This window comes from Monodon monoceros, unplaced genomic scaffold (genome assembly GCF_005190385.1).
Source record: "Monodon monoceros isolate NGI ecotype Baffin Bay Population unplaced genomic scaffold, NGI_Narwhal_1 Super_Scaffold_18, whole genome shotgun sequence".
In the NCBI taxonomy this organism is placed as follows: Eukaryota; Metazoa; Chordata; class Mammalia; order Artiodactyla; family Monodontidae; genus Monodon; species Monodon monoceros.
The window spans coordinates 143,142,399-143,155,983 of NW_021703774.1; the positions used below are offsets into that span (position 1 = coordinate 143,142,399).

General features: G+C 43.9%; 1 protein-coding gene across 2 annotated transcripts in view; it reads left to right on the forward strand.

The window, feature by feature from the left end:
- LOC114899129 (phosphatidylinositol 3-kinase regulatory subunit gamma) overlaps positions 1-9,133 on the forward strand; it is an 84,063-nt gene extending 74,930 nt beyond the window's left edge. For both annotated transcript variants that reach the window (XM_029229580.1, XM_029229581.1), the window contains exon 10: positions 5,504-9,133. In XM_029229580.1, the coding sequence (XP_029085413.1) occupies positions 5,504-5,702 (199 nt within the window). In that variant the 3' untranslated portion in view covers positions 5,703-9,133. The remainder of the gene's footprint in view (positions 1-5,503) is intronic.
- The last annotated feature ends 4,452 nt before the right edge of the window (positions 9,134-13,585 follow it).

Sequence of the window (13,585 nt, forward strand, 5' to 3'; positions counted from 1 at the left end):
AGGCAAAGATGACAAAATGATTTTGCCCTCAAAGAGGACAAAGTGATGACGATAGACAAAAGACACTCATATTAACAGAATGCTTAGTGCTTTACATGATCATCTTGTCCTTAGTGGTCTGTCTCTGTCATGCAGTCAGAGTTTGAATCCAACTTTACCTGGTTTCAAAGCCCGTATTTTTCTTTTGCACCACACTTTCTTCATTTCACAGTTAAATATCCAAGATAAATAAAATCACTGTGACATAGGTATCACTAGTAGGCTGTGTGCATGAAGAACTAATTCTGACGGAGAAAGAGGGTTGGGAGATTTTGTGGAAGAGGTGGCGTTTGAACTGGACTTTGAAAGGATATTGAATAGTGGGACATCTATGGGCAAAAAGTAAGGCAGGAATTGGATTAGTATTATCCAAAGATAGAGCTACTTGAAACATTTCATTTCTCTCTGACCTGGGCTCAGATACTCAAGTTTATTTGAGTGGAAATGGCAGGAGAAGATGGCTCTTGCAGGATCTGAGATCTTTTAAGAACAATAAAAAGAAGGAAGCCAATAAGCCCAGTGCATTAGTAGTCCCTCACTCTTATCTAGGTCGTTGGGTGGCAGCCTGTGGGTTAAAGACTTGGCTGGTGGAAAATGCTCCTCAGCAGCTCAGCTAATTCCTGGGAGACCAAGGAGCAGCTTGACTATCTTGGGGAGCTGTATTCTTTTTCTCCTTCTCCTTCCTTTAGCCACAGACTTAATCAGACTCAAGTCCACAGCAGTGTGGATTTCCGTTGCCTATGAAAACCAACTGCAGTAATATATCATATTGGGGTTCACTTTTGGAGAGATTGGAAGCAAAAGAGTCTGGCATCACAGACTTCCACTTGTTTGTTAGCCACTCCAGCTACAGAAAGCCTGCTTACAGTGGTTTCTCAGTTTACTCAGGACATTTGCTGAAGTTAGGGATGTGAATAAGTTCAGTTTTTAAGGAGACTCATAGCAAAATTAAAATGATCATGTAGTAGGAAGTCAAGGCATAAAACTTACTTGTTTTTCCATTTTAATTTCTGTAAATGACATTATAAAGAAGCCTAAGAAGAAATTGCTTAACTCTACAGCCTTCTCAGGCTAGAGCCAACAATATATGTGTTTCACTAGGTTAAGGAGTTAGGTAGTGAGCACTTGTGATCCTTATTGTTATTGCCATTTGGGGTAAGAAATTTGATTAGGGATAGAACAATTAGATCAACAAGGAAACAGAAGACTTGAACAACACTATAAAACAACTAGACCTAACAGCCATCTCTAGAACACTCCATCTAACAACAGCAGAATACACATTCTTCTCAAGTGCACATGAAACATTATACAGGCTAGACTCTAGGTTAGGCCACAAGTCTCAATAAATAGGGTTGAAATCATACAAAATATGTTGTCTATACCACAATGGAAAGAAATTAGAAAGTAAAAATAAGGAAATTTGGGAAATTCACAAATGTGGACAATAAATAACACACTCCTAAATAATCAGTAGATCAAAAAAGGAAAACAAGGGAAATTAGAAAATACTTCGAGTTAAAAAGAGAAACACAAAATTCAAAACTTATGGAATGCAGCTAAAGCAGTGCTAAGAGGGAAATTTATAACTGTAAGCATTTATATTAAAAAAGCTCTCAAATCAATAACCTACCCTTCTTTCACCTTAAGAAACTAAAAAAAGAAGAACAAACTAAACCCAAGCAAGCAAAAGGAAGGGAATAATAAAGATTAGAACTGAATTAAATAAAATAGAGAATAGAAAACAATTGAGGAGGGCTTCCCTGGTGGCACAGTGGTTAAGAATCCGCCTGCCAATGCAGGGGACATGGGTTCAAGCCCTGGTCTGGGAAGATCCCACGTGCTGCAGAGCAACTAAGCCCGTGCGCCACAACTACTGAGGCTGCGCTCTAGAGCCCATGACCCACAACTGCTGAAGCCCGCACGCCTAGAACCCATGCTCCGCAACAAGAGAAGCCACCGCAATGAGAAGCCACCGCAATGAGAAGCCGACGCACCACAACGAAGAGTAGCCCCCGCTCACCGCAACCAGAGAAAGCCTGCGCACAGCAACAAAGACCCAACACAGACAAAAATAAATAAATAAAATAAATAAAATTTTTTTAAAAAAGGAAACAATTGAGGAAATCAGTGAAACCAGAAATTGGGATGAACAAATAGTTAAAGTCTTGCACACACACACAAACACACACGGGAGAGAGAGAAGACACAAATTACTAAAATCAGGATGAAAGAGGGGACGCTACTTGTAGTCCTTACAGAAATAAAAAAAAAAAAAGATGGAATACTATGAATAATTATATGCTAACAAATTAAACAACCTAGATGGACAAATTTCTGGAAGCACACAAACTACCAAAAATGACTTAAGAGGAAGTAGAAATTCTGAATAGAACTATAACAAGTAAAGAAATTGGCTTCACTGGTGAATTCTACCAAATATTGTAAAAGGAATTAACACAAGTCCTTCACAAACTCTTCCAAAAAATAGGAGAGAACACTTCCTAATTCATTTTATGAAGGCATATTCCTTATGAATATAGACATAAAAATCTTTAACAAAACACTAGCAAAGCAACTCCAGCAGCATATAAAAAGGATTATAAACCATGACTAAGTAGAATTCATCTTAGGAATGCCAAGAGGTTCAACATTAAAAAATCAATGTAATAAACCATATTAATAGAATTAAGGACAAAAATCAACTGACAATAATCTACTGATTATTTCAGTAGACTCAGAAAAAGCGTTTGACACTCTTACATGTTAAAAAACACTGAATAAACTAGGAACAGGAGGGCACTTCCTCAGCCTGAAAAAGGGTATGAAAAACCCACAGCTAATATCGTACTTAGTGGTAAAAGACTGAATGCTTAAGATCAGGAAGAAGACAAGGATGTCTGCTCTCACCACTTCTAACCATTGTACAGAAGGTTCTAGCTAGGGCATTTAGGCAAGGAAAAGAAATAAAAGGTATCCAGATTGGAAAAGAAGAAGTAAACTATTAGAGCTAGTAAATGAGTTCAGCAAGGTTGCAGGTTAAAACATTAGGATACCAAAAATCAGTTGTTTCTATATACTAGCAGTGAACAATCTGAAAATGAAATGAAGACATTCTATTTATAATGGCATAAAAATGCTAAAATGCCTAGGCTTAAAAAAATGCAAAAGCTATACAGTGAAAACTATGAAACATCATTGAAAGAACTTAAAGAAAACCTAAATAAGCGGAAAAACATCCATGTTCATGGATGGCAGTGCTTCCCAAATTGATCTATGTGTTCAGTGTAATCCCTATAAACAGTACCAGCTGGCCTTTTACAGAAATGTCAAGACGATCTTAAAATTCATATGAGAATGCAAGGGATCCAGAACAGCTAAAATAACCTGGAAGAATAGAAAAGAGTTGAAGTACACCTCCCAATTTGACAACTTACAACAAAGCTGTAGTAATCAAAATTGTGAGGTACTAACATAAGATTAAACATGTAGATCAATGAATAGAAATGAGAGCCAGGAAATAAACCCTTACAATTATGGTCAGTTGGTTTTCAACAAGTGTCTCAAGACCATTCAAAGGGGAAAAAATAGTCATTTCAACACATGGTGCTGGGACAACTGGTGAGCCACATGCAGAAGAATGAGGTTGGACCCCTACCTCACACCATATACAAAAATTAACTCAAAGTGTATCTTAGGGACTTCCCTGGTGGTCCAGTGGTTAAGAATCCACCTTCCAATGCAGGGGACGTGGGTTCGATCCCTGGTTGGGGAACTAAGATCCCACATGCAACAGGGCAACTAAGCCCGTGCACCACAGCTAGAGTCTGCGTGCTGCAATTAGAGAGAAGCCCATGCACTGCAACGAAAAGATCCCGTGTGCTGCAACTAAGTCCCGACCAGCCAAAAATAAATAAATAAATATTTTTTTTAAAAAACCAAAATGTATCATAGAACTAAATGTAAGAGCTAAAAGATAAAACACTTAGGAGAAAAGATTAGGTATAAATCTTTGTGACTCTGGATTAGGCAGTGGTCTCTTACACATCAAAAACACAGACGACAAAAGAAAAAGATAAATTGGACTTCACCGTAATTAAAGACTTTGTGCATCAAAGGACACTATCAAGAAAGTAAAAAAGACAACCCACAGAATGGAAGGAAATATTTGCAAATCATATATCTAAGCAACTAGTGTCTAATATATAAAGAACTCTTAACAATAAAAAGACAAGTGCCTCAATTAAAAATGGGCAAAGGATTCAAGTAGACACTTCTTTAAAGAAGATATATAAATGGTCAATAAGCATATGAAAAGATGCTCAATGTCATTAGTCATTAGGGAACTGTAAATCAAAACCACCATGAGATACTACAAGGATGACGGTAATCAAAGAGATGGACAATAACAAGTGTTGACAGGGATGTGGAGAAATTAGAACCCTCATACACTGCTGGCAGGAATTTAAAATGGTGCAACCACTTCAGAAAACAGTTTGGCAGTTTCTCAAGTTTAACTTTCTTTTTGGCAGGGTTGGGGGGTGCCATGCCACGCAGCTTGTGGGATCTTAGTTCGCCGACCAGGGATTGAACCCAGGGCCACGGTGGTGAAAGCACTGAGTCCTAACCACTGGACCTCTGGGGAATTCCCAAGAAGTTTAACTTATGACTCAACAGTTCCCCTCATAGGTATATATCCAAGAGAACTGAAAACCCATGTCCATACAAAAACTTGTACATGACTATTCACTATAGCCAAAAAGTGTTAACAATCCAGGTGTCCCATCAATTGATGAATGGACAACCAAATTGTGGCATATCCATACAATAGAATATTACTCAGCCATGAGGAGAAATGAAGTATCAATACCTGCTACCACAGAGAAGAACTTTGAAAATGGTGTATTAAGTGAGCGTAGCCAGACCAAAAAGACTGAGTGATACTGTATGATTCCATTTATATGAAATGTCCAGAATAGGTAAATCCATAGTGACAGTAGGTTAGTGGTTGCCTGGGTCTAGGGGGAGGGAGGAATACAGAGTGACTACTAATGGATACATGGTTTCTTTTTAGGGTGATGAAAATATTCTGGAGTGAGATAGTGGTGATTGTTGCACAACCTTATGAATATTCTAAAAACCACTGATTTGCACACTTAATTTTTTTTTTGGTTTGTTTTGCCCCCTGCAGTGCATTCTTGCCTAATGGAGGTCCAGAGCTGAGTGATTAAATGCAGCCATCCATTTTAGCTACCAGGTCTTGGGAAGTGAAGGGTATCTCTGTGACAAGTCTGTAGGGGTGGGGGGACACATGGGTGTGATATCATACAAGCTTTGATTGACAAAAAGCTTCTACTTCTCCTTTGCAGAACAACTGCTCTCAGACTTCTGTTCATTTAGGGTCCCTTTATCTGTTGCTATCTGCCTTAATTCCCTGTGGTGTTTGTGTGTTGTATCGTTGCAGTGCTGATGGGGAAGTGAAGCACTGCGTGATCTACAGCACTGCTCGGGGCTATGGCTTTGCAGAGCCCTACAACCTGTACAGCTCACTGAAGGAGCTGGTGCTCCATTACCAGCAGACATCCCTCGTCCAGCACAATGACTCCCTCAACGTCAGGCTTGCCTACCCTGTCCACGCACAGATGCCCTCGCTCTGCAGATAAAGAGGGAGTGGGAAGAGCGGTGGCTCTCTAGCGATTTTTATACAGTTTTTATTAGACTATGAGGGCATTCTTTCTACGTAGACTGCTTGTTTTGCACAAGAAGTGATTCTGTGAATGTGAAGTGGAGAGGCCGAGCAGCAGCCGGCCAGAATGGGGGCATACAGGGCCTGGGGTTCTCTGTGACTCACCGCTGCACTGACATAGGAAGCTGGGAGCAGATGCTGTATTTTGGAAAGTCCGTTTCATTGGGGTTTTTCTTTAGCCAGGCACCCTCAACAGAACCCATTAGGCCTGATGGGGGTGAGGGTTATATCTGGAAGCCTCTGAGGAGTCCATGTCCTCTTCTGAGAGGCCATGTTGCTCTGAGAGTGTAGTGGGGCATGGCCCTTCTTTCTTCCTCCCAACAAGGCGGTGGTTTTGGTTCGGTGGTAGAATGGCATTTGGTGAAAAAGACAACCAAAGGAAAATGGGGAGGCTTGGGATTTCATTTAAAGAATCTTAATCCATGGGTAAAAAACTTTCAACCGAAGGTACTTAACCAACATCGTTTAGGCGTCAGCATCTCAGTAGCTCCTCCCTTTAAAGAAGCATTATGTTTAGAAACCAAATTGATCCCAGCAAAACGATTGTTGCCAGACTAAGGTCTGATGGAAGAAGGCGGCACTAGTATCTGAATGCACACTTCTGTACCAAAACTTGAAAGTAAAACTAGAGACTTTGTTAGTTTTAGCAAACACTAAAATTGGTCAGTGTAACTCCTTTTGCCCTGCCCTTGTTTCTCTGAGGTGAGGAATAGTGTTCTTTTCGTGGGCTGGTGAGCTTTGAATCATAAAATGAAGTTGGTACTTGTGTGGTGTTTTCTTAGCCTAAAGAATGATCCGTTGTTTGAAACCTTTGTAACTTGTGTGTATGAGTAAAGAAAAGGTGCAATCCAGTGCTTTTAGATGGCTTGATATACCAAATAATGATGTAGAACAACATTCTTATATGTGCTTCCCCAAGTTTAAATGCCCAGCAGAAATAGTCAACATGGTTTAATTTCCTGTCATCTCCTGTCGTTTGCTGGGTAGGGCCCAGGGGAACCATAGGTGGCTAAGGCTGTAGCTGGAAGGGAGCCAGACTGCGGTCAGGGACTTCAGTAAATCACAGGCCCAAGGGCTCTGGTTTCCAGGGCGAGGGTCATACCACATTACCCATGTGCTTCCATACAGTGGTTTCTGAAACTTTTGCAAGGAGAGGAAGGGATGGCTTGGAGTTTAGACTGTTAGCCGAAGCCATCTGGAAGCTTTTTTCTTTGCCTTCTTTGTGATCCTGCCATTAAGATGATGTGCACAGACTGTCCTCATGCTCCAGTGGCCCTGATTTTAGGCCAGGAATCTTCTGCTTCATGTGATTTAAGCCTTCCAGCTGAGTGAAGCTGGGCAAATGGAGCTGGAGGCAGCCTCTACTCCTACCTCCATTATGCCCCACCCTCCTCAGTCAACACTCGTTTGACAAATAGAGTCCAGCTGCCTCTGAGCCAATCCTAGAGCCATAATAGGCTCGAATGAGTCAGCTGTTTGAGCCCAAAGCTGTGCAGTCAGGCATCCTGGCTGAGCTACAGAAGTCAATATCTGAGTCTTGGTGAATAAATAAGGTTTACACCTAGGGAAACTCTAGCTTTGGGGAATGAAAGAAACAAATTTTGCTTTCCCTGAGCACCTATCTTGGTGACAGGATCTAGAATGGACCATGACATAGAAATAGATTAAAAATTTGGGGGAGAACCTCCAGAGTTACTGACAGTGAAGATAGAAAGAAAAGGGGCATATCTTTGGCTTTTCCTTGGTTATGTTGCAGTTTCAGGATTGGGTGAGGCAGACAGATGAAACCCCCTCCAGTGTCACTGTTCTGACCTAAGCCCTTAACTAGTTGATAGCCAGCTGAAATCCCTTCCCCATATTGCCAGATTGTTGAACCTGCTTAAACAGCTAGATGCTCAAGATTGGGTGCAAGCAATCCCTTCTTTCTGGTACTAAAATTTAGTGTGTCCTGGATATCTCTTAAAATAAACGAAAAGGAGAATGAGGATGAACCATGTGTTGCTCCTTATCAGGCAGCATTAAGGGTGTGCAGGGAGAGCGCAAGCGCCATCTACCATTTACACTTGGGCTGGCTTGTGGAGAAGGGCTACTCATTTTTAAGTCATACATTCCTTCACTTTTTTCTTTCCTGTTTTTCATTACTGAATTTGTTGCTTTGTGGGAACTAAGACCTAGGGATCATTTGAGAAGTTGGAAAGTATCTTTTCTGAGTAGTTGCCATGTGATTTGCTTGATCTTGACCAGTGGAAATGGCATAGGGACCAGTCTGCTAACCACTCAGAGGGGTAGTATGCAGCTCTTTTACTCCATGGTCTTGGCAGCAGGTCTTGGCCTCCTTCCTCAGAACCTAGCTGTGTGTGTTATCCCATGATCTGGGCCCTGGGATTCTCTCTCCGCATCTTAACTGCAGCCTCAGTGAGGCAGAGGGTAAAGAGACAGACCAAGACCAGAGGGGCTCATTGTTTTCCTGGCTAGAGAAGCTGGCCACCAACACGGAAGCAGCTTGGGGCTGGCTGGACACTGGTCAGAGGCCTATCTTTTCCAGGTCGAGCTTTCATCACAGAACAATGCTGTCTCCATCTGGCCATAGATGCTAACTAAGCCTTGGCCATGCCTCAGGCCTGTATAGGCTAGTGGTGTCCTTACCACTGATTTGGTCAAGGTTGAGGACTTCTGATTACCGCCCCTACCCTGTCTCCAGGCCTCGATGGACTCCCCGCTTATTTTGGACCCTCAAGTGCTTTGCAGAAGCTCTGAGAGCCAATGTGGTGTCTTCCACCGGTCTCCTCTTGCAGCAAGGAACCAGCCTCATGGGTCCTCTTGGGCCAAGAATTGCATCTGGGCAATTACTGGTTTTTCAAGTTGGTCTCTTGCCAGTTAAGACTCCTTAGTAGATCTGTTTGAGGCTTCAATGGCCTCAAAGCAGAGGGTCCAGATGGGGGCCTGGCTGGGTCCTCTGCTGTCACCTGCTCAGCCTTGCTCTAACTCCAGCCACTTGTGACAGACAACCTTGTTTCCTTACAAACTCCAGCATGTGACTTTGGTGCCCTGTTGTTACTCGTGAAAAACCTATTCTTCTGTTGTCTTTGGTGTAGTCAAAAAAATTCATGTAGTTACGTAAAAATATCGGATTTACAAGGAAGCCAACTGTATGTCTTGTGTTGGGACAATTCATAATGTAGTTCCTAGACCACTTTTGCAAATTGTTCTTGTCACCAGGTGTGTTCAGACATTGCTGTGCAGTTGTGGGGGAGGGTGGGGGGAAGGTGAGGGGAGATACTTTTTGGTCTTTTTGTTTTTTACCTTCCCCAAGTGGGGACAGTCTGGCCAACTTGCTCCAGTAATACAATAAAGACATTGCAATAAAGCACCTTTTTGTTCTCATGCTATGGGGGGGGGGGGGCTGGGGGGGGGGGGGGCGGGCAAAAGGAAGAGGACTGGGGTATTGAAAAACCCCGAAGCTCCCAAACCTTCTCCGCCGTGGCACCAAAAAATCAAGATCAGTCCTGGGGTTGAATTGGGGTTACCAGAGGCTCTCTTCTTCCCCTGAAGAGGAGGTCAAGCCTGTCAGGCATGATGCCAGAATCCTGTCCACCAACACAGCACACAGGGAGACTCAGAAACTAACCCTGATAAAGTTAAACGTGAGAGCCCTTTTGTCCTCACCCCATTCTTATTAGAAAGGCCACTTAATTGATTCTTAATACCTGTCTCTGCCCAGCAGTGTGTGTGCATGCTCTTTTGTGGGGGCAGGGGTGTGGGCTGTCTTAGTCTGCCTGTCCTCTTGTTGCCCCCGGCCATCACCCTCTTTGTTGAGGTTCCTACATGTTGGGAACATAATCAGCAAACATGTGACCAGCACTGTGGGCAAAGGGCACCGCAGTTCTCATCCTTGTCACTCAGGCCCCACTCACCTGTGTACTGAATTACAAATCAGACTGAAGGGCAATAATCTATTGTTCTAAATGACCTTGCCAACGTCCTTCCTCCCCACTGCACTTAGCTACATAGCACCCTCAAGGCCAGTGCTAGGAACCACGGATGATTTCCCCTAATTCCGAGACTTTTTCCCACTCTCAGCATGGGATGCTCAAACTCCTATCTATCTCCAGCCCAGTCCTCTCTTCTGAACTCCACCTGCTGGCTGGATACCTCAAATGGGGCCTTGGGTGTCCCACAGGACTGCAAACTTTTTGTCTACTTAATGAGTAAACATATGCTTGGCTATGAATTCCCTTACCTTCCTACCACCAAACCTATAACTGGTCTGCACCCACATAACTCCTCTCCCTCTCACCTGTCAAATTACAAAAGGTAGCCTTCCTCCAACTATAAGCTAGTCTCTCCACGTGTATTTTGGATCCTATTTTCTCCCATCTTCTCAGGAATCTCCTGTGAGTTCTCTGTTGTTTCCTCTCAACTGGATGATCCATTTAAACGTGGTTGGCTGTCTCTCACTCCACTTGCCCAGTCTCTACTCAATCCTTTATCTCTTCAGAGCCTAACCTTTTTAAAAAGACATCTAAGTTTGTCTTTATTTCTTCACCTCCTCAAGCTTTTCAGTACGGGTCCCACCACTACCTGAAATTGCTCTCCTTGATGTCTTAAGTAACCAGCATTGTGACTACTCTGTGAAAAACTCTGCCATTGACTCCATGATCATCTCGTTTTCCTCCTGCATCTCTGACTGTTCCTTTTAATTCTCCTGGACTCTAAGTCTCCTGGGCTTCTCTGGCCACCTCACTTATGCCTTCTTCCCTGGCAGTTTTATCCACATCCATGAATTCACCTACCATCTCTAGGCCAATTATACCCATCGTTGTTTCTCCTGCCCAGACCTATGTTGCGAGTACCTCACATGCAACATACTGAATGCAGGGTCACCACGTAGCCCTGGTTCTTTCATTATTTCATATTTCAGTGAATGGAAATACATAATTCATCTGGTTATATAGGTCAGGAATGTAGTCATCATCTTTGATACCTTTGCTTTGTGTCTACATAAAACCCACCACCAACCCATTATCAATTTTACTTTCTAAATAGCAAAGATACCCAACTTTTCTCTCCAACTTCACTGTTTCACTATCTCTAACAATACTGGAAGGCCTCCCTTTTATCATTCTTGCCCCCTCAAATTCATTTTCATTATAGCAACCAGAGTCATCGTTTCAAAATAGAAATCTGGGGAATTCCCTGGTGGTCCAGTGGTTAGGACTCGGACTTGCGCTGCCAGGGCCCAGGTTCAATCCTTGGTCGGGGAACTAAAAACAACAAAAAAAACTAAACTCAAAACAAAACAAACAAACACCAAAAAGGGCCTTCCCCGTGGCACAGTGGTTAAGAATCTGCCTGCCAATGCAGGGGACATGGGTTCGATCCCTGGTCCGGGAAGATTCCACACGCCACGGAGCAACTACGCCCATGCGCCACAACTACTGAGCCTGCGCTCTACAACCCGCGAGCCACAACTACTGAGCCCATGTGCTACAACTACTGAAGCCACGTGCCTAGAGCCCATGCTCCGCAACAAGAGAAGCCACAGCGATAAGGAGCCTGTGCACCACAATGAAGAGTAGGCTGCTCGCCGCAACTAGAGAAAGCCCACACAGCAACAAAGACCCAACACAGCCAAAAAATTAAAAACAAAAAAACACCCAAATCTGAACTTGCGTAAAACCATTAAATAATTTTCAAATGCTCTTATGGTAAATCACAAAATTCTTAAAATCATCTGGCTTCTCCGTTCAGGACTTCATCCTGAAGTCTTCATCCCCGACTTCAGTTACTCTTCATTTGGCTCCCTCCACTCAGCTAACCCCAATGGCTTGGACCTTTTCCTTTTTCCTTCTGCACATGTCCTCTGTACAATCCCTATCTTCTCCTATGGCTTTAATTACCACCTATTGGCTGATGGCTGCCAGATCTATGCGTCCAGCTCCCTACACTTTCCCTCCTTCTGGGGACACCTCCTCATTGTTGCCATCCTAGTTTAGACCACCACAAGGGGTCACTACATCATTTTCTCTCTGGTCGGCTTACTCCACTTGAGCCTCTCTACACTGCGGCCAGTGATCTTCCTAAAACCTAAATCTGATTATACCACTCCCAGAATTACCTTCCAGAAGCTCCTCACTCCTCAGGCTAATCTGGCAGTGTTTCTCAAGGGGAGCACCACTGGCACTTGGGGCAGCTGCCCTAAGCATTACAGGATGCTTAGCATCTCTGTGCCTATTCTTCGCAAACCCCTTCCTTCCCATTTCCAACCCCCCAGGGGGGCAGTTCCTCCCTCCCAGGAACTGCTGCAAGATGTGCCCGCACCTCTCCCTTTACCTATGGTATGGTGCTTCTAGCCAGATCCTGACCTACATGGGGGGCTGCCCCAGGCAACTAGTTACCTGTGTTCCCAGTGTCCCGGAAAGGCTGTCCAAGGATCTGCCATCAGTGAATGACTGAAGGAAGGAGGAAGGGAGGTTCAAGAGGGGCCTGGAAGGCTCAGGGGCCAGACATCTGCCAGCACAGGCAGGGTGCGCCCTCTGGCGGCCACAGCCTTCCCGACGCAGGGTGACGAGGAGCTGCAGGATGCATGTCGCGACCAGCCAGTACCCAGAGGCATTTTCCTGTCTCTAGGCCTCTTGATGCCTCTCCTTCTGACCTAGGCACTGGATTACAGAACAGTCAGTGCAAGACAGCAGTTTGGCGAGTCCTGCATCACCATGGAGGCCCTCTACCACAGCCCTACCTCCTGTCCCTGGGATACCATCTCCCGACTCCTCCAACAATGGTCCCACAGCTGTCCTCCCCCTTCCTTCCACACCACCCACCCACTCACCAACTGCAGTCCTACCTACTGGGGGCTGCTCACGTCAGCAATGTCCATATCCAGTGCTACGGCCTACCTGAGAACAGCCCAAGAAGGGCTGACTGGCTACAGACATTAAGGGTTTATGACTAAATACGGAAGGCAGTTTCTCTATTTCACCTGGCCGCTCAGCATTTTACAAAGTAAGCTCTCCTTCCATTTAAAATCTCTTTACTTTTGGATTTTATGACTCTTCCTTGATGTCTTCTTTCTTTGCCTTAAATGCTAGTGTATTACTACTGATACATTGATGGCTCTCAGATTTCTAACTTCAGTCTAGATTTCCCTACTGAGTTCCAGGCCTATGCACCCAAACTTCTGGATGTCCCACAAGTACCTCAAATTAAATATATCCCAAGTTCAACTCTTCACCTCCCTCTACCTCTTTTTCTCATTTACTAAGAGCACTCCAAATTAGGAGATAAATGTGGGTTCTAGAGTCAAGAGAGTCTAGATTCTAATCCTAGCCCTGCCCAGAGCTGTATGATCTTGCTCACGTTAATGTCTGAAAACCTGAGTTCCCTTCTCTATATAGCAGGAATATTACTTGCTACATGGCCTTCTCTGGTTCCCCATCTCCTACAGAAAGTCTAAACTCCTAGAAGACTCTTAGGTATGGCCCTTGCCTAACTCACTAGGACCCATTTCCAGTTTGAATTACTTTCAGCTCTTTGAGTATGCCAGGTGTATGCCAAGTGCCGTACTCTTTGTCTGGACATTCTTTCTCACACTAATCCCCACTCTTCTAACCTAGCAAACTACTACCTATCATCTGTCCTCCAGGTTTGAGCCCAGATGCCCTAGTCTCCGGGAAGCCTAGCTGGCTTAGGCACCCTCCCACAGCAGTGTCTCATTCATCACTGCATTCTCAGCAGCAACACAGGACCTTAAGTTACGTTTGTATTGACTGAAGGAAAGAAGAAAGCCAAAGACATAAA